General features: G+C 43.6%; 1 protein-coding gene across 1 annotated transcript; it reads left to right on the top strand.

Moving 5' to 3' along the window:
- Window positions 1-14,368: 14,368 nt before the first annotated feature.
- Window positions 14,369-23,867, top strand: naa30 (N-alpha-acetyltransferase 30, NatC catalytic subunit). The gene is made up of 4 exons (XM_035143799.2): window positions 14,369-15,471; window positions 17,175-17,298; window positions 18,326-18,381; window positions 19,950-23,867. Exons 1-4 carry the CDS (start codon window positions 14,602-14,604, stop codon window positions 20,085-20,087), a joined length of 1,188 nt encoding a protein of 395 aa, XP_034999690.1. The 5' UTR covers window positions 14,369-14,601; the 3' UTR covers window positions 20,088-23,867.
- The last annotated feature ends 3 nt before the right edge of the window (window positions 23,868-23,870 follow it).

The raw sequence follows: 23,870 nt of genomic DNA, 5'->3' as shown, positions 1-23,870 counted from the left end.
ATTTTCAACAATTTTATTGCAAATATTGTACAGCAGTTCAACTGGGATTGTTACGATGTCCTTTGTTTGACCCAACCTCACAATTACGTATGTTAAAAAAATGTCAAATAGCAATTCAATAATAGCAACAAAAAAAACCTGAGAATCCCCATTAACTTCGTGTTTTCTAATTTCTGAAAGGCTTTGTATCAACTTAAAAAATTCAAACCATGATGTTTTTCTCAGTTTTCCCTGATCCTCAATTCTGTTCACTTCATCTGTTCACTTCAAGGTCAAATCAATGACTTGGCCCACTCAACCAACCCCATCTGTTACACACACACACGCACGGAGCTGTATTGGACACATGATTGTGTTTATGCCATCTGCACTGTAAAACCTCACATTGATAGATTTATTGATAGGCACAGAGCAAGAAGCAATACATGTATTGATGACGCTATAAGAGACCAGAGTGAGCGTCAGTGGATAATAAACTACTGGGTAATTACCAGAAGAGTCTGTGAGCAGGTGTTTCATGAGGAAAACAACGGATGCAAAGTCAGCAGGTTTTGTTAAGACACCTTATTTCATTTAAGTGATACATTCTATTAAAGAGACCTATTGTTTTTGGCTCCGGCCTCATAAGTGGCTTTACAAACATACATCACATAAACTGGTTGTAACAGCATAGCTTATAAGCTACAACAGCTTCCTGCGTTTGGGACTCTCAGCTCTCTAGCAAGCTGAACTGAAATCAGAAATTCTTGATTGTTCCAGTCGAAAAACCTCATTCAAAATCCCACTGACATCATCATCTTCAAACAGAACCTAAGTATGTTCCGTTGCTTGCTTGATATTTCTAGACAAACAATATAAGTTAAGCAGCCTTTAACTCACCATCTTACAGAAAACCAAGTTACCATCATGTAAGTATCTGGAGTACCTACAGTTAAAAGGGAGCTGTAGTTTTATTATAATTATTTGTCTAAAATCACAAAAGTTTATATTTCTTATGGAAAGTGCTATAGTTGATGCCGCTTTGTTGTAGGATGTGAAACGTAAATGCGCTGGAGGAGGCTTCATTTTTCCAGAAAGAACAAAATAAAGAGATTACATGGAGTGACAGCAGATGTGTCATATGACTCATGATGGCTATTTCTCAAAAAATTCACCAAGTTTAAAGTGGATTTACTTTGCCCTCAGAAATAAATCCAACGATTGCACTGATTCCATTTAAATAACTGGATTAGGTTTTTTGAAATGTTGATTTGACATCTGTTCTGCTGAGAGACACGTTTCGTTGGCGCCATCCTTTTGTTTGCGATATTGAGTTCATGTGGCTGAGGTGCACACAGGTGGATAAAGGTGGACAGGGATTGGGCCGACAGAAATCAGGAGAGGCTTATGTCTATTTTACCAGGGAGACGCCATTACCCTGCCTTGCCCAATGGTACAACAAACCACACAACATCTAAATCCTGTTTTTATTACTGTTACTGTTTTCATTCTGATTTTTTCCCTGAGTAAGATTCTTTTCCTAGGTGCCTCAGTTGCCACATGATTTTGAGTTAAGAATTTGAGTCGGACGACAAATAGCCACAACATTTAGTCTTTGATAGTGTCAGTGTAATATGTTTTATGATGCACCTGCAGTATTATTATTACCATTGGACCCCCTTAGCGCCCACCAGCGTGGCCTACATCATATCATATTCATGCCCTTCATTGAGATACACCCACCACTTGTGGTTGTGCCCGAGGCAGAGTTGAATGTCTTGTCCCTGCTGGTACCTCGTTAACCTCCCATGGCCTGCGGCTAGTGTTAGCCAAACTGAGAAGCCTCATACCTGGGTATTGGTCAGCAGGGACCGGCCCCAGGAGCCCAGGACCCCCTGCCAGGCAAGGGGAGGGAGGCAGGCGGGACAGAGGAGGGCCAAACAAAAACACAACCTGGCATCCCCACGGCAAACAGCCCACCTACTGTCAGCCAGCATCTGGGCCACAGCAACACAGCTCCCTCTATTCACATTCTGATGACGGCAAATAGCATGCAGCACACACACAAAGACACACACTGCTGCAAGTGGCTGGATTTATTCAGGATCCTTAAACACAGATTCACTCCCTGCAAACCTGCAAAACCTTTTCAAAAAATGACCTGTTTTACAGCTTAAAAAGTATCTTTAAAATCACTGAGTTGATATGTAAGGTCTATTAGTGCAACACGTCAATGTTTTGAGAGGAATTTGACAAAAGAACTGCATTGATGTTACTTTTTTGAGGTTAATACTTTGAATAAACTGTTGACCATTATACTTTGAAGAGAATGTAGAATTACTTTCGGAAATTGCGAGAAAGAAAGAATGACGGAAAGAGGCCGGGGAGAGATTGACAGAGAGAGAAAGAGAGAGACACAGGGAGGAGGAGTGTAAAGTTAATCCAGACTGAATCGATGGGCCCGGCTACAGGAGTGACACTGAAAACAGTTTTTCTTTTCTTTCTTTTCTTTGCAAATTTGCTCTCCCCTCTCTCCCTCTCTCTTTGCTTCCTCCCGTGCCTCTCGCTATTTTCCTGCCTTCTTATCCTTTTTAATTAGAGGGGCTATTCTGCTGCACAGAGGACCTTAATCCCCAACTGACCAACAATGCAAAAAGCCAGCCTTTGAACAGCCGGCCCGCACCCTTTCTTGGCCCTCAAACCTCCCCTCCACCGCCACAGCCACCAATCATGGTGCCGCTCGAACCCTCCACTGTTCCCTCCGTTGGCTCTCCAGCTCGCTCCCTCTCTCTCTATTTATTTCCAACATCTTGGACAAAGTGCTCAAGGAGCCGCCGAAAGAGCATTTCTGTATCCGCCATGCTTCTCAAAAAGCTTTGCTTTGGTACTAGGACAAACTTGAGGTCAAAATGGCAGGTGACTCTAAGTGAATCCAAAATATTAAAATGACTCTGGAACATCTGGAGTATATTAAAAAGAGACAGATTAAGCTTTATCTGTCACTTCCATGATACACTCACAGCATAAATTGGAGCAAAATGCCTTGCTCAAGGTGCAGGTTACATTTAAAAACAAATGAAAGCACTATTGGATTATCAAGGATTTATTGGTTTCAAATTTGAGTTCATATAATTATACAGTAAGACTTACAAAGCATACTTCATTCTCAATGAGTCACAACTGTCTAATTGGAGAGAATATGTTTTGTTAAAGGAGCAATTCTTCGGTAAAGTTGCTTTTCTCATATGAAGAACATAGCAGGAGATTTCTTTTACACAACAAAGGAAATGTGAGTTAATTTGTGAGCTTTAGAAGAGTGGATTTTGTTGCCTTCACACAGAGCCAGGTTAGTGCTGTTTCCAGAGTTTACACTGAAGCTGTTTTTAGACACAAACTTCGGGAAAATGACATTCAGGCGAGGGGTTGTGACTGGAAGAGGAGCAGGAGGCAGGACATGTATAAATTCTGCTGCGGAAATCACATATTTTAGTTTGCAGCACATCCATATTGGTGTTGGCCCTCATCACTAAGAGTGTGGGCTTTCCGTTTTGCAGCAGCACTTGATTTCCCGTTCAGATTTTGCTCTCGCTCAAAACACTTTGACAGATTTGTTGCACAAAAAAATCCAAAAGCAGAGGAGAAATCTGGGAGGAGACGTTTCACACACTCACAGAAGAAACGTGAGTGCAAGGAGAAGAGCTGAAGCTGGAGCACAGGAATTCTATAAGCACAAGGGGCTATTTGAGTGCGAGCGCAGGGTTTTGAGTGAAAAAAAGGACAAAATCTGAATGACAAATCAATAAGTCCTGCTCTTAAAGAGAAAGACCAGAGTAAAGACAGGAAAAATAAGCACATACTGTATTTCATCCTGAGATATTTGTATTCTTTTATGTCACGTTTGCGTCTGTCGCATGTTGGGAACATCATCAACACTTTACTTGGTGGCCTGGTAGGAAAACTACCAGGAAATGTCCGGAGCAACCAGATATTTGCATTCTCAAATACAGCTCTTCTAGAAAAATGTCAGAGAAATGACTTCAGTGCATATCCGAGAGCAGGTTATAAAGAGAAGAGGCTGCAAATTCCTCCACTGGGCCTCATTTCCATATGTATACTTATCTCATGATGGAGTCTATTAGGGTGAAGCCTTGTTGTCTTGTTAAATGATTATGTGCAGCCATTATTCGTAGGTTAGCTGGAGAGAGAGATAATGAGTCCGAGTCAGGGAGGTGAACATAATGAGGGTTCGGCTGAATAACTCATCACAGATAAAAACACAATACCTGAGTAATAGTTCATGACCAATCACATGCACCAGCCTGCAGAAGGGTTTGTATTCTTATGTATTAAATCAAGTTGACAGCTGTAGTCTATTTTTTAAGTAATATAAATAAATAACTGAAATAACTTGGCTCACAATAATGTCATTTCTACTAATAACAATATGCCAGCTAAGCCTGAAAGTATCTGAACTAATTTTCCTGTAATTTCGTTCAAGCGAATTTTCCATCAACATTTTGCCGACGTAGCAGCCTGACAAACTGTCACCGCGGCACAATAACAGTTCTCACACTTTCAACCCCGCTTCGCCTGCGACAGACTGAAAAAATGAAATTTCCTTTCACCGCCGCCGTCGACCCCGGTTTCCTATTTTTATGCCCGGCGTGCTGGCTCGACGCTGCCTCGTACAGAAAGGGAGCGAAGAACTGCGGGCCAGCCAAGCCTTCTGCCTGGCTAATCACAGGCCCAATATTTCCATAGCAGGCAATTAGCATGTCGCTTTTATGTGCGAAAATGGGTGAGGCGAGCGAAGGAGTGAGTCGGGGAGAGAGGCACAGTAGAAACGGAGAGAGAATAAAAGAGCAATTAAGATGTTGGGTGAGCGGAGGACAGAGACAGGCGGTCTGCTGCCGTGTGATTTGAGGCTTGCAGGCCCAGTAATTAGCCCTTCATTGTGAGATAATGGACTTGGCTGGTCTTCCTGGTTCCCTGAGCTGCCCAGCCCGACTCGACCCACGGAGGGTCAAAGGGCACAATGTGCAGTTTGGCTCCTATGTGCACGTGTGTGTGCATGTGTGTGTGAGCGTTAAAGAGAGAGAGAGACTTGTAAATGTTGAGTAAACTTGCAGCATCTAATATTAAAGTGCAATTCAGCAAAATTAAAAGATGTTCTCTGCATTCAGGTAAATTGATAATCTGTGTAAATCTGCAAAGTTTCTGCTCGCGCTTTAGCCTTTTGGAAGACGAGCGCGCCAGTGAAAGCGGCGGCCGGCTTTGCGGCGTTGGAGTCATCTCTCTCCCGGCCTATCGCTCCTTTTCTCCCACCATCTTTAGAGGAGCAGTAATCTGTGAACCCTGAATCATAAGCTTGGGGTAAATCTATGTAATACGGGTAATTCGATGAAGCAGTATTTTCCTGGTGAGAGGCAAAATCCTGTTGACTATTCAAGGATTGAATCATCCAACAGTAATGCCATTAGACCAGTGCCACGGATTCCTTGGAAAATGTTGTTTAATTGCCAGTAACCAGCCATTGTCTGGTGACGGGTAAACACTAGCTGGAGAGGGAGGGGGTGGCGAGCGAGGAAGCGTGTGAAAAAGATGGCCCCTTCGGCCTCAGCCAATCGCCATTGAGAGACGGATTTGCTCGATGAAGCCCACGCTGCAAAGTGGCGGAGGCACTGGCTTAGCTAAAGTCTTCAGGAGTATAAATGCAGAGTAACTCTTTCCTTTTAATACAGGATTTGCTCAACAATGCGATTTAGGGGGGTGTCTATTCACGACAGACATTTTCTTTTTGAGTGGCGAGGTTTTTAAGGATCAAGCCTTGTTGCTCACGTTTATTAGCGCGGGGACTCCGCAGCTCAGGGATTGTTGGTTGTTGTAATCGTGGAGTTTATCCATGTTTGTGTTTTGGCTTTGTGTGTGCACCCTGACACTAAGTCCCATTCTTTTCCTTATGCATAGACATTTTTTAAGAACAATGTCCCGACCTACACGCAGCCGTTTGTCGTAAGCCACACTTACGCCTGTTCTCCGACAATAAAAAAATCATACTAACGATCCAAATCAAAATGAACTGATATAAAGCTTCTAGAAAAGTGTTCTCTACTTTTACTAGCTAATCCAATTCTGGCTGTATGAGGATTTTTTCAATGAGAATTTGACCATCTTGAGGGGCATTGTCGTTCCTCCCTGTGGCCCCCTGCTCTCAGGCCCGTCCTGGACGATGCAGATTGGAAGTGAGAGGTGTGGCGGCCGAGGCTCGCCTCTATTGTGAGCCGGTGCCTGGGAGACGAGCAGCGCTGGCAGACCAGACACTGATTGGGTTTGACACTGCGTCCAGGAGGCGAGAAGAGAGCTTTTCTTTTGCTCTTTTTTTTTCTTCTTCTATAAGTAAAAGAGAGCCCTTTTTGTATGAAAGACCCCTCCTCTCCTCTCTCCTCTCACTCCCCCTGGTTCTGTTGTGCTGCTCGCCCTCATCCTCCGTTCTGTTTTTCACTTTTCTTTTCACGTGCCCATATTGACTCCCTCATTTTTTTTATTCTCAGATTAAAACCGGTGGACTTCTCTTTCTTTTGTCTTCCTCTGTCATTGTCGCTCTCACTTAGAAATCGACCGGTAAATTTGCTCCTCCACATTACGCCATCAAAAGTTTACTTTTGTCCCCTATCGCTAAAAGCAACACTGGTTGTTATAGTGATTGTAAGTGCAAACACAGAGTGCAACTAAATCCATCTCCCTCACTAAGCCTGACACTCTGCCACATACTGAGCCCAGTATTACGTGCTTAGGGGACACTTTGCCCCATACATACTTAATCACCACGCCTCAGGCAACGATCACATACTGCTCAACTGCAGCTTTTACACATGATTTAGTTTTCAATTAACTAAGCTTGTGATACTTCTTATTCACAGAGTGCAGGAGACATACACTGCAGCTGGTGTTTGTGCCTCACAACATAATTTTAAAGGGCCAGATAGTTAGCTTAGCATAAAGACTCCAAATAAGGGCGAACTTTGTTGTCTTCAAAGGTAACAAAACATCAAGTAATCACCTCTAAGGCTCATTCATTTGAGAATAGTTAGAAAATGCTTCTTTTCAGTCTGGTTGAGAGTTAGATGAGAAGATCGAAACCTTTGGGAAGTCTGGATAGTAAACTTAAAGCTACAGTCAACAGTCAATTATTTGAACTAAAGCTGCTTCCAGGCATATAGGAGCCAACCCCCAAAAGAATACAAATATAAAAGATGAGCCACACACGTAGAAGACGCCAATGAAGATGTCAACTTGCAAAGACAAAGAGATTCAAGAGCTTTTGGTGATAAGGGCCGATGCCGGTGAAAACAAAAACAAGCAATCTCTGCAGTAGAATTTATAAATGTCCTGTCTCCTGCATGCTCTACTCAGATGGCATCCCTAACATTAATGTTCTGGATATTTTGTTGTGAACACGTCTGACTTGAACAATCTCCTGCTGCATGTTCTTCTTATGTGAAGGGCAAACTCCAGGAAAGGTCCGGACCCAATTTTGTAAACATTGTCAGGAGATCATGTCTGTGGAAACCTGGGAAACAACACCCTACCTGGTTCAGTGTAGATGTAACTAAATTCCACCACCAACACGCCTCATGTTCATTTCATATCAGCGCGAGCAAAGTGGCAAATAAAACATATGTGAATGTGAAGTGAATATTGTTGGTCAAAGTTCACCAAAGTTGAACTTCACACAAAGCTGCGCTGCGATTTCCTTTGCCGCAGGAAGCAAATGTGTGTTCGGGCCCTGAACTCCTCATTTGTTGTTGGGTAAAACAAACATATTTGGTTGTAGGGCACACAATCTATTTAAAACCAGAAACTCGTACAGAATAAACTGACAAAATAAAACATGTTAATTCATGAGCTGTAGCTTTGCGTTACTTTCACACGGAGCCATGCTAGCTTCCTTTCCTCATGCTAAGCTACGCTAACTTCTCCTGGCTAGTTATGTGAGTGTTGATTGAAGAGTGATTGTAGAGAGTGAAGAAGCTTATTCCCAAACTATTTCCTTCATGAAAAACTACAAATAGAAACTGCGTCAAGCAGCAGTTTCATCCCCAGAGGATTATGGGTGAGTGAGCTTAAACGTCGCCACACAACTTTCTGTACGAGCAGTGAAATAGAGGAATGTGGGAAGGTGGAGTTTTGTTGGAAATCTTTGGCGCCGATCACCAAAGGAGAGCGCCACCCTCTCGATCCGCTTAATAGAGGCACTAATGACGATCCCCATTAGTTGAATGTATGCTTTTATCGCTGTGCCCTTAGATGACTGTAGCGTTTCATTAGACATGTCTGCCTCATATCTCACTTTGCACCCAGAGGAAACTGTGAAGGGATTAATTTTATGATGGACCCCCTGCCTCCTCCTGCCTCCTCCCTCCTCCTACTCCCTCCCTCCCTCCCTCCATCCGTGCTTCCCTCCCTCTACACTCAGCTCCCAGCCAGAGGGACCCGGGAGGAATAGTGTCTTTGTCGTCCTGCCGTTTTTTTTTTTCGGAGTTGAGGAACAAGAGGAGTTTAATCCTCATTGTCCAGGAGACTGCAGAGGGTGGTGGGGCAGGGGGGTGAGGGGGGGGTCCTTCGGCTGTAAAATGATCCAACTGGCCCCAGCTAATCCCCTCCTAACCACCCCCCCACTCTCGGGCCTGACCCCCTCCCGGCCTTAATTCACGCCCCGGCCACTACCACAGTATCACACTTTATAAGACACAGATCTGTAAAGAGATAGGACTGAATGTGCACTTTAAAAACACACAAAATTAAAAGGACGGTGTGTGATTGTCAAGAGTTTTCCTCTGTCACACACACACATGCAGGAGAGAACCGTCATTCATAGATATGCAGTGAGTGGTTTAAGTGGGGTGCGTTTAAGTGGGATTTAACTTAATCACCTACACACGAGCCTAATCAACGGAGGAAGCCATCTTCTACTCTGCATAGGGATCCTCCACAACAGAGGAGGTGTCTAATCAACTGAGATGAACACACACACACACACCATTTTTTCCCCCATAATGTGTGTATTGTGATTTATGCATGCGTGTGTGTGTGTGTGTGTGTGTGTGAGTGTGTATATGCGTGTGTTTGTATGTGTGTGTGTGTTGAAGTGACAGAAAAACAAGAAACAGCCTCACAATCATTAGTGAGTAGCCTTCATGATGTGAGTGTGTGTCCATGCAAAACCGTGTGAGCGTGTGTGTGTGTGTAGGCCTAAATATGTGTGTATGAAAGATGTGGGTTGACAAATATGAAAACAAATAAAAAGCCTGGTGTTATTGTTGTTCTCATTAGCTGTAGGATTAGGAAGGACAGGGCCGGACATCTATTTGACGTTAAGTCTTTCTCTAACAAGACGGATGCTCGAGAAATCTTCTTTGAATTTTCCTACCTTGCTCGTACCCCTCCTCCCTTCCCTCCCTCCTTCTTGATCTCTCTCCCTCTCTCCCGTTCTGTCTTTATTTCTGCTCTGTCTCTCTCTCTCCCCTCCTCTCTTTCTTTTTCTCCTGCACACCTCCCTGAGTGACAGCTCAATACCCGGCTCTCCCAGGCTTATCTAGCCTCAGCAGATGGTTGACTTGGATCACTGTTCATACGCCACGATCTGGGCCGGTGATAAAGACTGTTACAGAGGGAATATACGCTATCTCTCCATTGCTCGCTCTTTCTTCCTTTTTACTTCCCGTCCTCTCATCTTTCATTGATCTCCCCTGTCGTTTTCTCCCCCTCCATTCGTGTCTTTTCAACTCTTTTCAGTCTCGTCATCTCTACCTGGACCTCGCCGCTCGTCTCCTTGTCACGTCCTCCACCTTTCTCAGCAGTGCTCTTTGTCCCATACCACCCACTCCCCCCCTCAAACCTCCCGTCCGTTTCTCCTCATCTCCCTCCATCCCTCTATCCTCTGTGCATTGAATCTGGTGCTGCGTGATTGTCTCTGCATCCCTGCTGGGCTGGCGCCTGTCTAAAGGGCCCCAGGACCCTCGCGCACTGAGGGAGCTCCAGCCATGCCAGAGATGCCCCTCTCTCCTCTCCTCTCCTCTCCTCTCCTCTCCTCTCCCATCCCCTCCTCTCCTCTCATCTAATCTACCTCTCCTCTCACCATTTATCTGATCTCTCTTCATCTCCACAGGATAGAAGAAAAGGTCAAATCGGGTCTTTTCGGCTCCTTTTCTGGTTTTCTGGAATCAAAGCTTCACATTAGACAGTTACACATGTTGCCTGCATTTAATATTTTACATACAGCTATAAAAGACGTCACTTACATATGTTTAAAAACTCTAATTAACAATAAGTAAACAGACAAACTTCAAAGTGCCGCAGCCCAAAGCTTTCCTCAACTCACATCTACTGTTTTCATGCGTTTCATTTACACGATCACTGCATTTAAACAACTGATGTACCCTTGACAGACTTGAAATGCCCATTTTATGTTCGCTTCACTTGTGCAGAGTGGTCATTTGATGTCGTCCGCCAAACAACAATGCCAAGAGAGAGGGTATAGCTGCCCCTCGTAGATGAAGAAAGGGGGGAACTGGGTGCTGCGGGAACGATATGAATGAGAACATACAACACAGCACCTTGTGAGGCAGCAGGGAAAAACACTGCACACACACACACCATACATTAGATTAGCTCTGTTTAATGTGTGCTATTGTTTTATGGGAGAGGATGGGGAATATGACTTGTGGAAAAATATGACCAAAAAAACCATATATAATCTGATTCTACAAACGTATTTCTGTCTGTTTGTGGAATGTATATCTTGCAAACTTTTCATCTTATCAACTTCACACTTGGCATGTGTATTGTTGATGTTCCAGGGAAGTGCAGTGTTGAGTTTGATGTGATTTGGAAACGCGATATGTTCAATATTAATAGAAATTGAATACACAGGCGACCAGCTCTCTGTTGCAGTCTGTGGGGACTGTGCAGTGTACCTTCAGTCTGCGAGCCGAGTTGAACATGATTTTTTCTACGTCTTTGGACAAACTACAGCAGTGATCGGCAACTAGGTCAAATCACGGGTCAAAATCGCATTTTTTAAAAATGTCATGATATCAGACTGACACAGAGATTCACTGGTACTGCTCTGCGTCATGCCAACCACATTCATAGAATAACTTTCTTTTCAGCAATTTCTCTACAAAGTAAAAACACATGTCCATTGTGTTGCTGCATATCGAGCTGAATTTTAGCTTTTATTTTGAAATGTTGTGATCTTGTGTCTAAAGATTGTGTATACACACACCTCTGAAATAGCCTGCATGCAATGTATGAAAAGCATGACAACAGATAAGTAAAATAATCAAACTTCTCAATGAGCCCCACACGTGAATAGTATTAAAGCCAACTCAGATTTTATGAAAAATATTGACTTTAAAATCTTCACTGTAGATAAACCAGGTAGGATGAACACATATTATTCTAACTTCAATCAACGTCACAACTACCAGCACACAAACAATAATAAGTGAAGTATATTGTAGAACTGGAGGACTCACTAATGACAAGAAATAGTTCTGAAGTAGCTCTGGAGCATAAACACAGGACAAGAGAACAGTTCATTCCAAACCGGCCGGTTTAGAAACGGACTCTACACAAGTAAGAACAATGATGCCAGCACGAGTGTATAAGGAGCCGCCATGTGGTGGAAACCTCCTCCGTTCTCTCTCTCTCTCTCTCTCTCTCTCTCTCTCTCTCTCTCTCTCTCTCTCTCTCTCTCTCTCTCTCTCTCTCTCTCTCCAGTCTCCAGACAATTTGCAGCCGTCTTAATCTGAACGGTGGAATCTGGCAACCACTCTGGAGCACCTGCATCCGTCCAGCCTGACCCGCTTTTGTTCTGGTCCGACCCCCTAACTTTAGCCCCTAATTAACCCAACAGAAACTAATTAAATGCAGCTCTAGTGGACCAGACGCCAGACTAAAAAGAAGGAGAAGAGGAGGGACACAGAGAAGTGAGCAGAGTGATGGGGAGCAATCTAATGTGACAGGCAGGAAGAAGGGGGTACAAAAAAAAAAGATGGCGATCCAAAGCTTGGCCTGCAGCCCCTGAGACAGAGATTCACACGAGGAGGGTTTTTGGATCTCAGTGTCCGACTACATCCATACTACGTTTATGTTTAACACCGCATCAGCTCTGCTACGGATAGGCATGCCGTCCACACTACTCATAATGGAGAAGTTTGGATACACTGCTTGACCGTTTTAAGTTTTGAAAATCCGGGGCCACATTTAAGTCTGGATTGGCAGAAACTAAGAAACTACCATGTAGACATTAGCCTTGACTACAAGTGTAGAACGCGGCATGAAGAAGCACTTACAAATAAAATTCTGGATTTTATAATGATACAATTGCATGCATATGTCTAAGACGATCTTTAATTAGAGCAATTCCTGTTTACACTGGCCAGGGGTATGTGAGTGGTCACGTGATCTGCGTTTTCAGGCTTGTTGGTGTAGACATGAATCAAAACTGATGCTGACCCAAAACTCTTGTGGACGTCGATTGTTTTTGTTAAAAAATGCCATTTTTAAATCAAAATATGAATGTAGCCTCAGCCTGGGTTGTCCCGAGCATTGCTGTCACTCTCCATACTGACCTTATGCTTCTCTGCCATTCTCTTTATCAAGGTATTTCTGGGGTTGTTCCTCAGAAACGAGTATGGCTGCCAACTGCTGTAATCACAAGCACACCAGGTCACATGACGCAACTGACACCCTGGAGATATTTGGAAAAGGGTACATAGAGACAGGATGGAAAGAGCCACGGAGAGAGACGAGAGGCAGTGTCGAATGAAAGGAAAAGGAGGAGGGGAGAAATAAAAGGATGATGAGATGGCGGGCGGGTGGGGGGGGGTATAGAGAAAAGGTACAGGACGGGATTGTGCGAAAGAAGATATGTGAATATGGGTTCAACCCAGCCAAGTGTCTCTGGCAAGACACTGCTGCTCCTCGTCCCAGGCAGGCACGGCTCGCTAAGTGATAGAGGAAAGTAATTAAGAGAAGGCTGCTCAAGTAGATAGGCCTGTAAAGGAGATTTGAAGAGGGGGAACTGATTGTGCATGTCTGATTCCCGCTCTTCAGAGAGTTCTCAGCCCCAAGGCTTAGCTTTCAAAGAGCTGTCTTTCTCCTCCGTCTATCTCTGTGTCTCCCGCGCTGTGACACGGGCTATATTTACAAACAACATATACATATATACGTCTATAGGAAACTGGCATGTGATCATTGTAGCTGAAGGTAGGATAGAAAAGAGAAAACAGGAGGTATCAACATTTCACTTACTTATACTATCTATCTATCTATCCATCTATCTATCTGACCTTGTATACCATGTGAACCATGAGTTCCCCAAACAGTGTTCCATCTCTGAGTGCATGGAGCTCCCTGAGGACGTGATAGATCAACACTGCCACCTAGGATGAACTACACCACCCTGCAGATAAACGAAATGAAGTGTAACTTTAGATTTAGACATCACGTCCCACTAATAAGTTTATTGTCTTGATTTTTGCAAACATCAATTGTTCACCGGCATTATCGCTGATGATATGATCAGTTCTCAGAGGGCACAGGTTTCCCATGTCTCTTTGTTTCCTCTATGTTGATGAAAAATCCACACTTCTTTTTGAAGCATCAGCAGAGGAAACCCATCTGTAGTTGGAAACAGTACATGAAGAATAATGTGACTCTGGAAAGTAGTGCTAAGTCTGTGGTGTGGATATTATTTAATGTAAACCTGCACTTACTTTGCAGGATGAAGCAGTGAACTGATAAGAAAAGGAAACTAATCTACTGGCGACATCTACTGGAGAAACTGAAGTAAAGAGGAAAAATGTTATCTTTCCATATAAAAAACTGGCGCCCTCTGTTGGTAAAAAAAAACTCACAGGTCTTGAGTTAGAGTAAAGTTCAAAATTTAAAGCAGCACAAACGCTAAATTCATAATCAATATGCAGCTATAAATTGTTTAAAATTATAATTAAAATGATGTCAAGTATGGTGGCATCTAAAGTCATCTTTCGACAGAGCTGTAATTCATCATGTGTCTCTCTTTGCCAGAATTAAATGATTTTAGCGAGATGAAATCGTGAAACATTGTAAAACAACAAACAAACAAACAAACACGTTTATTTCAAATACAAGAACAAGGTGAGCATAAATAAACGAGAGGTCACACGTCATTGTAAAAATGTATTTCCATTTATTTTGTTCATATTCTTGATTTATAAATCCTGTAAACATGTTATAAGGAAAGTACAGATAATACAAAATAAAAAATAAACGAATAAAGAGGAATGAGTTCATTTAAAAAACCATCATCTGTCATACGTTACACCACTGTCGTAAAACGTCTCGCGCTGCTGTTGCAATGGCGTTTGCTGCGACAGCGCTTTGCGGCAGCAGGGAAACCGAGGAGAAAGCAGCGACTGCCGTCGCCAGCGGAAACGTTGTCTCCTCCAAACCCCTCGGATTTATGCAATATTCGGCGAACTAACTTGTACGTGTTTGGTTTATCCCTTCGCCCTGTGGATGAGATCGTGTTCGACGTTTTCCAAGCGCGAATCCCCACCTTAATGCGGTGGGATGGCCACAGTGCCGACTGGGCCTAGTAACGCACTGCCTGCATCCCCGGCTGAAATTCCTCCTTTCCCCGGGGCTGGGAGCGCGGAGCCGGCGGGGGGAGACGGAGAACCGGCCTGCCACGGGGAGGGCTGTTTACCCGCCGGTACAGGGAAGACGTCAGGGCCGGTAAGCGAAGGGAAAGGGTCGGTGAAGGCGAAGCAGAAAAACATGCTAGCGCGAGCTAGCCCGGCGCCGCTGCACCTTAAAATGCAAGCCCGAGAGCAGCAGCAGCTAAACGGCTTGGCGAGCCCCTCCGAGGACGCTAACAGCCACCAACACCCAGGAAACCGACCTGACAATCCGAGACCGTCCATGGACAACTGTGACAGCAGCAGCAGCAGCGGCAGCAGTGAGGAGGCTCCGGCCGCTAGAAACAATAGTGAGCATTGCCAACACGAAGGCCACAGCCCCTTCTCCAAAAACGGCAGTCTCTCTCCCCTGGTTAACAATAGCGTGAACGGGATACCGGGTTTCTCAAGAGCCGACGAGTCCCACAGTCACCTCGGGGACGAAGGGAAAGAGGAGTTCGACCACACGGAGCCGCCGAGACCGCCGAGCGACGAGCCGCCGGACGCTGCGGGGCCCGGCGGGGACGAGGGCACCGCTGACCCGGAGCAGCAGCAGCCGCCGGCCGCAGAGCTGGCCCGGCTCGACCTGAACAGGTCTCCAGGCCGAGTGGAGGAGGATAGTCACGGCATCCGATACGTCCGCTACGAGTCTGAGCTGCAGATGCCGTGGATCATGAGATTGATCACGAAGGACTTGTCTGAGCCTTATTCTATTTACACGTACAGGTACTTCATCCACAACTGGCCGCAGCTCTGCTTTCTGGTGAGTGACGCTGGAATCTGAAGATCATGTCTGTGTTCACTGTCTCTCTTCGTTCACCGAGTCACAAACCAGGGCGATCCCCTCCTGTTCCACGACCTGAAGCGACATGGCTCTCCTGGAGCTGGGTGTGACCACATGCTCGTAGCTTCCCATCACCTGTCACCTCTCAGTGTGTATAAAACAAACACCTCCTATTCAAACACACGTGTAAATGTCCCACTGACAGCACATTGCTTTGTGTAGCCGTACTATGTGTTGACAAGGTACTAACACCACATTTCTGCCACAGATCCTTCATAGACTTGTGGTTTTCAGTCTGACTGAATATTATCAGTGTTCATCACTGATGTTAGGGTCTTCTGTCCAGTCATCTTTGAACAGGAAAATAAGCACAGACAGTGTTTTATAATCCTTATGTTTCACTTTTGTTAGTTTTGCTGTAGGAGGCATTTCCTCTTGTACCTGCAGGGTCCACTCACTAAGGGCTTTCTACTTTTTACAAACACTGTCGACACTTTCCTTGTTTATCCTCTGAGCCTCAAGGTCGTAAACTTCCCAGTTCCAGTTTGTCTAGTACACAGCATGTGACACAAGAGGAAGTGCTATGAAATAAAGGTCAGAGTTCAGCTCAGAGAGCCGGCAGAACAGGCAAGTTGACGGGAACTGTAGAGGAATCGTCATTAGGCTTGTAGCAACCTCAACTGTAGACATTCTGGAGACTAGTGTTGTCATGATACCAATCATCAACTGATAACAGTGTCTCAATTCCAATGTCGGAAGGATTCCTCGGTAAAAACCTAAAAGATCAGGGGACGTAATGGAAGACAAGACATGGAAAAGAGAGAACCTCATATTTAAATCAACTTTGACTAAATAGAAAACTAGAAAGTCTATTAACTAGAGCACAGACCTCTGTCAAGGAGTCACCTGTGTCCAGTCTACTTTAAATTTCTCATACATATTGTTTTAGCAATAAATTACAACATTAAAATCATACATTTTAGTTTTATAAGTATGATTTGCAGTAATCGAATCTATCCCCTATACTTGAGTTTATGTGATTTCTCTGACAGCACTTTCTAAAAAGAATAATTGACAAAACTAGTTAACAGTACCAGCACTATGAGGAAATGGATCAATTACGAACTCCTGGCCACCGGATCCTTAGCAGCTCAAGATGAAATTAAATCACTTATATGACTCGCAGTATATTTCAGGACATGAGTATGATGTCATTCTGTTACCTCACATTCCCTGACCTGTCTCTGTGTCTGTAGACGAGATGTTTTTGCCAAGTTGGTTCCTTTGTTCTGCGTAGGTTTCTTTTACAGACGGACCTTCGTGGTGTCCACGCACTTGCACTGACTGTCAGCTCTCTAATCAAAATAATTCCACATTTCACTTGCTTCCGTTTTTGGTATTAGCATCCATGCCTCTCCTCTTAATGATAGCATAAAGCTAAGAATGGTTGGCACACCCACTATGTCTGCAGTGAGAGGAAGCACAGAGCTAAACACCCCCGTCACACATTGAAGCAATTCATAGGAAATACAGCTGTTATTAAAACAAGGCATTCTTAAAGTAATGGAATAGAGCTTTGTACCATGTTTAACCAGGATATTGCAATACTGTTCTGTGTCGGTATACTGAGTAACACCACAGAAGACCTGAGTGCCGTGTGTGTGCATGTGTTTGTCTCGCAGGCCATGGTGGAACAGGAGTGTGTCGGAGCCATCGTATGTAAGCTTGACATGCACAAGAAGATGTTCCGCCGTGGCTACATCGCCATGCTGGCTGTGGATTCAAAACACAGAAGGAAAAGCATTGGTGAGTCGGTGTGCTCATAATACAGAGTACGACTGTGTCATATGATATACAGTACAAAGGATGGGTGGCATAATATCAAACCTCTATTGTTTGTTTCATTATGTTGCAAATCACAATCTTTCTGGTTATTTTTTCCCATTTGGATGATGCTTTGTGTTCGTCCACACGGCACATGTGCAGCCAGAAAGTTTGGATAAAGGCAACACAAGCAAACATGAAAGTAAATTGAAAGCACCACAGGGTAACTTGAACAGGAGAGGGACCATCTTTTGGGGCACATACTCAAAATAAGGGCTGTATTTGTAAATTCTGTGACAGACCGCTGTCCACTATAGACTAAAACACTACTAGCCTCTTTTTTACCATCTACGCAAGAATCGAGACAAACAGTAGAGGCAGTCTGCAGTTTAGAGCAACAAAAGTTAAGTTGAGTGTTCAACACAAACCTCAGACTCAGATGTTGCATGAGGCTTTTGCCTGCAGCACAACATACGGCAAATAATCACAAAGATGGAAGCGGATAACAGCTGCTGTTTCAACTTAAATCTGCACTGACATGGCCCCAAATTAACATAGTCGTGAAATGAGGGTTTCATGAGTTGGTGCTAAGACTTGACCAAAGATGCCCAATGTCATGTAGAAAACACTTGAAGTTGAGTTGCAAAGAATATATCAAGAGAGACGGGCCAAAGCAGAAGAAGAATTTTAATGTTGTGTCATTATGTCGATATGAGGTTGTACAAGGATATGAGAATTTGGTCATGTCACGCTTTTCTAATGCAGAACAAGTTGTGCGAAAGAATCGTTCATTTTTTAGTTGACAAATAAATCTCTTTATACAAATGTGCCATTTAAATAATATATACACCGTGGGAGGATGTCTAACACTTTACTTTAAACTTAAGTGCCATTTCTTTGCCCTTGATCTTAGACCATCAGACGTCAGGTTTGAAAAAGTGCTATTCATGCTTAAGTCTGTGTTTTGTTGAATTGAATGCTGTCAATGACTCAGATTCCTCTGTTTCAGGCACTAATCTGGTGAAGAAGGCCATCTATGCCATGGTGGAGGGTGACTGTGACGAGGTAATCTACATAGACTTATTCTGACTGAAGGAAAGCTCATATAATTCACATGCCATACATTTTCAATACATATTTGAATGGGAAATGGTCTGCATTTATATAGCTCTTGTCTGATGGACCACTCAAGTCACATTCACCCATTCCTACACACACACTCATACAGTGCTATTAAATGCAGCACTCCCATACACTGCTGGCACAGCCGTCAGGGGCAATTTGGGGTTCATTATCTTGCCCAAGGACACTTTGGAATGCAGACTGGAGCTGGGGAATCGAACCAAATCTGCATCTGTGCGGACAACCTCCCGCTGCGTTGTTCATGTGTGAAAGGCAAACTGCGGGTAAACCCTGTAGCCAATTCTCTGGCTTTTACCCGCAACTCATCTGGGAAAATGGTTCTACAAACCAAATATTTCTCAAATACTGAAAATCCATAAAATAACACATTGGGAAATTATTAGAATATAACCATACTTTTGGCATTTGGTGCTTTAAGGTTAAGGTAACTTTATTTGTACCCCGTAGGTAGATTTGTTTTGCAGCAATAAAAAGAGAAGGCATCCATCTTTGTTGTTATTTTAGGTTTGTGTTGGCCCAACTCCAGTGATACAAAATATATTTTCCTCACAGTCCACCTCCAACTCGAATCATTGAGCCCCAGGTCATGGTTTATAGCATCGTTAGTTCTCCATAGTACTTCAGGTTTTCTACTGAGTTTGATTTTCCAACTGCTTTGCATGCAAATGTCTTTTAACTGATAATCAAGCTTCCCTGAGTACAGCAACAAAGAAAGCCTGTTAAACTTTATCTTCTGGTTACTGCGTTCCTAAGTAATAACATTTCTTAGACTGGAGTTCACTGTTAACCTATCTCAAGCATTTTATCATGTTCTTTTATTTTACACATAGTCACAGGCGCTGTGTTTAGATTTAATTGTGGCATTTGTTAGTCCTCATTAATTTTGACTTGAGGATTTACTTGAACACTGGTATATGAATGCAATATTGCTTAGCCTAGCATAAACAACAGCTGTCATTGTACTGAGATGAAATTGGTGTATATTGATCATATGACATATTTACAGCAATATTGACATTTTACAGACTAAAACATGTTAATCAGGGTTCTGTGGAGACTTAAACAGTCTAAAATCAAAAAGCCTTAAATATAATAAAATATCATCTTCATGGTCTTCAATACGTTTAAGTAGGTCTTAATTATGTTAATGTTAAATAAATGCGTCAATACAGACGAGACCAAAATGGAACTTATGACTGGTCTACAAACACCCTGGTCAGAATTTTTCTCAGTACACACAGCTTGGCTTTGTGAAAAGACTATGGATACCTACTGTCTCTGCCTGTAGTTTACCTCCCCATTTCCTTTTTATTCTAAACCATAGGGATGTCATTCTGACTCTGATATTCCTTCATATCTGTCTGACTTGTCATAGGTCTTAAATTTCATTAATTAGTCTGAAAAAGTCTTAAATTTAACTTGTTGAAACCTGCAAAAACCTTGTAAACTCGTGTTAAGGTGCGAAACCAACCTCTTCTGTGTGTCCCCAGGTTGTATTGGAGACTGAGATCACCAACAAATCAGCCCTGAAGCTGTACGAGAACTTGGGTTTTGTCAGAGACAAGCGGCTGTTCAGATACTACCTGAATGGAGTGGATGCGCTGCGGCTCAAACTGTGGCTTCGCTAAAGGAAAGATGAGGGGACGGGGATGGAGGGACGGGACAGCAGGTGCTGTTCACCTCCTACATGATCAGCTTGACAGCCTCAGCTCTTCCCTGGTCATTTCACTCTTTATATACACAGACACACACAGTTCATACGCACACATACACACATACACCTGTGCACAACCCTGAGGAGTATGCACATAGGTATGCATAGACGTGCAGACACATCCTCTTTTTGTCCTTGACTTCTGAACAACTGTTGTTTAGGCAGAAACAGACTGAAATCCCACCTGATGTTTTCATGAAGGGGCCCCTGATACTTTCTATGACGAGGAAGGGGCAAGTGAGGGCGGTCTCTGGGATGACCTTGAGTAGGGGGACTTCATGACCTTTTGACCTTCAAGCTCGAATGCCGCAGCGCTCAGAACAGGGAGGGGGTTGTGAGGCAGCTCAGGTGAGGACGTGTGTCCGACGCAAAGGGGGACGCAGCGCCGCACCAACCACTTCTGCAGAACACAGGACAAGACTTAAAGGAAACATCACCACGTGAAACAAGGACGCAGGGCGCTACAACAGACTGGGAAGAAAATAATTGTTGAGTTTATTTTTGTGTTTCTTTTTTAACCTTGTAAGTTTGACGGGGGATGGAAAAAGCTATAGTATGACTGCGTGTTTGTATTTTGTCATGTTTTTGGGGGGGTGGGGCAGGGGGATTGGGAGCAGGTTATTGGCTTTTTGTGTGTATGTGTTTGTGTGTTTGTGTGCATGTGTACGTGGCGTGGTTGGTTTTTCGCTGTGAGCAAAAGAACACGTTTGTGTGACTGTGTGAGCGCATGTTTGGTTGGAGATGTGCATACCATTGTGTGTTCTTGTTTCCCATCCTGTCTCCATCACCCGCCTCCAGGACTGAACGCCTGTAAAGATATGCATGCATTTATTTTAACGTGAGCGCGGGACTAAGTGTGGAGAGTGTGTGTTGATTAAACCCTGTCTGAGGCCCACCCCCCCCTCCGACCCCTTCCTCTGTTTGGTGTAAGCATGTCGGTGCAGAGCAGTTGATCGAAAAACAAATCACTCCGTTAGCACCTCAAACTTTTGCCCAGCCGGTGGATCAGCCGCCTCTTTCGCTTCATCGTCCTTCCCAAAGTCTCTCCTCTTCAAACCGTGACGGAGTGTGTGGGTGACGAGCCTATTTTTTAATCCTCCTATTTTTGCAGATCAGAACTTGTTTTCCCTAAATGCACTGCCAGCTGCTGCAAAATTCCCAAAAAGGAGAAAAGTTTGTCTTTTCAAAGACGTTTCTTGCCAACAATGGTGCAGTCAAACTTTCCTAGCCGTCTCAGTTTACTCCTTTATAATAATCGTCTGTTTCTCCTCATTGCAAGTGCCACTCGATCCATCAGAACTCTCAGCCACGACTGCGGTGGTCAGCCCGCTAAGAGGCGACACGCACAGCGGCGTCGGCCCCCGCTTCTCGTCTGCCCTCAGCACCAGACGGGAGGCAAAGTGTTACATTATGCTGGATTGCTGTTTGAGTATGCTGTGTGTGCGTGTGTGTTTATCTCTTGATTTAAAGAAAAAAGGAAACTAGACAAGTATTCTTAGCAGATTATATTTTATTCTTTTGTTCGCTTTCAGTTTATTTAGATATACTTCTATACACCTGTATAACCTCACGCTGCTGTAAGCGGCTGAGACCACAGTGCACTTCCCAGGTGCCCTAACTCGATGCACAACCAACCTCGCTAACATTTTGAAGATCTCCCGCCCGGAACCTGTCGTAGATGCACCCGGACGTTTCAATCAACACCAATTATGACAAAGAAACGTTGCTTCTGCCGCTTCTCGTTATTTCTTATTTTATCTTTCCTTCAAATTAAAATGAACAAAGGTCAGATGCACTTCTTTGGAAATTGCTGCAGTGTGTGTTTGTGTGTCTGTATGAATGTGTCCTGTTATTTTAACAACGGTGTGGATCTGTTCTGATAGACTTTTATTTCTCAACTTTCAGAGGCACAGGAAAATCAGAGCCTTTATGGTGCTGTGTTTTGTTCCACCCTAATGAGGACACTTGTTAGTAACAGGAAGGAACAAAAGCACTTGTTTTCTTCCTTTCCAGGATTTGAGTTTTCATTCAAGGAAAGCAGGAGACAGCGTGGTTCATAGTTAAGGGGAGAATAAACCTCAAATCATCTTTGTTTTGCTTTGCCTTGTTTTTTTCTTTTTCAAATTTAAATTGTAAAACAACTTGCATCACAGGTTGGTATTGCAATTTCAATTTACAATCAGCATTTCAAAATTATGCAATTGGACATCTGTGTGCTTTTATCCCTGCCTGCTTTATTCAGAGTAGAAAGCACTCAAAGACACTGCCATGTAACACAACAGAAACAAATCAGGAATACTATCAGCTACAAATATTGAACAAACAAATCTCCAGCTTTAGATGCTTTAATGATTTAAAGACAGATTAGCTTGTCTTTATTAATGACACTACAAGACCATGTTCGTGTTTCGGGTTTATTTCCCCCTTTCAGATGAGAGATTTAATCCCAGGAGCCCAGGACTGGAAGGGAGAGTAGATGGTTACAGAGTTGCCACCCACGTAACAGCCTGTGTATCCAAGTTTGTGTGTGTGTGCATTTGGAACAATGGATCAGATGACCTATTTTCTTTTCTTTTTTTCCAGATTTGTATATGAGTGTTGTTCTATTCATCGTATTGAGAGCATGGTTTTTTTTTTTTTTGTGAATCACCTGTTTGGGAAAAGGGGACAATTTGGTTCGATTTATCAGATTTTCAGAGTTTTATTTTTAATTTCTGTGCTACTTAGCCCATCCAGAGATGTAACCAGAACGATGAGCGTACGAGAATGACACTTATCACCTTTGCTGCTCATCTTACTCCCATTTTAGTGATCTCCCTGTTTAAACTCCTCCTGATTTAATTCTGGAGGTTTAAATATTATCGTCCCTGTCAACAGTTGTGTCCCCATTCTTCTCTGTTCTTTTACTGTTCGGGCCTTGTCTTCTATTACTCTGACTACTCATGGAGGAACAGGCTGGATGACACGTGCATCCATCCTGTTCTTTCAAAACCAGCTGTCAGCATGAAGAGGTGTTTTAGATATTGAAGGAAAGGGTCTTTTTTTTATCCTGTGAAACTCTGGCAGTTCCATTAGGTATATGGGCATTACAGCCTGCTACAATGAGCCAAAGGGCTCTGTCTCAGTCAACGCAGGGCTTCGTCACCAAGTTTTACCCAACTCTCTCTGACAATGACTCGTCTGCATTTGGAATCAGTTTTGACTTGACATGCCAGTTAGGTGTTCACAAATGTCAGAGGTTCCCCCTATTCCAGACTGCATCTGGAATCTGCTGTTCTATCCAGGTTGCTTATTCAAACAATGCCAACCCCACCTCTGTCCTCACCCAAGGCAACATCTGCCGTTCTACATTTATTAGATAAAATTCCCCCAGAAACCAGGTTGTTAGTCAGATAACATTTGTATTGGAAGTAGTCCTGCACCACAGAACGCTACGGTCCCCACAACCAACCAACCGACCACAGGGGCTTCCTGCAGTGTTTTCAGGGCGGCCAGCACCGCCTACACCGCCATCCACCACCAAGTGTGCAAAAGGGGAGAGCAAAAGGTTTTTTTGCATGTCAGATTTCTGTTTCCCCCTGTTCCTCTTCCCTGTCCCCTCTCTTGATTTTGACCTGGAAATGTCCAATAGCTTTTATTTAATGTGGAAAAAGAACACAGAAATAAATTATTTGATTTTTTTAAATGCTGTAAACTG

This window comes from Hippoglossus stenolepis, chromosome 20 (assembly GCF_022539355.2).
Source record: "Hippoglossus stenolepis isolate QCI-W04-F060 chromosome 20, HSTE1.2, whole genome shotgun sequence".
Lineage (NCBI taxonomy): Eukaryota > Metazoa > Chordata > Actinopteri > Pleuronectiformes > Pleuronectidae > Hippoglossus > Hippoglossus stenolepis.
Note: the sequence above shows the minus strand (reverse complement) of the source record. Positions and strands in the feature narration are given on the sequence as shown.

Coding starts and splice junctions, on each gene's coding strand:
- naa30 (XM_035143799.2), top strand. CDS start 14,602: ATGGCCACAGTGCCGACTGGGCCTAGTAACGCACTGCCTGCATCCCCG. Junction 15,472..17,174: donor GGCCGCAGCTCTGCTTTCTG/GTGAGTGACGCT, acceptor TTTGTCTCGCAG/GCCATGGTGGAACAGGAGTG. Junction 18,382..19,949: donor TGGAGGGTGACTGTGACGAG/GTAATCTACATA, acceptor GTGTGTCCCCAG/GTTGTATTGGAGACTGAGAT.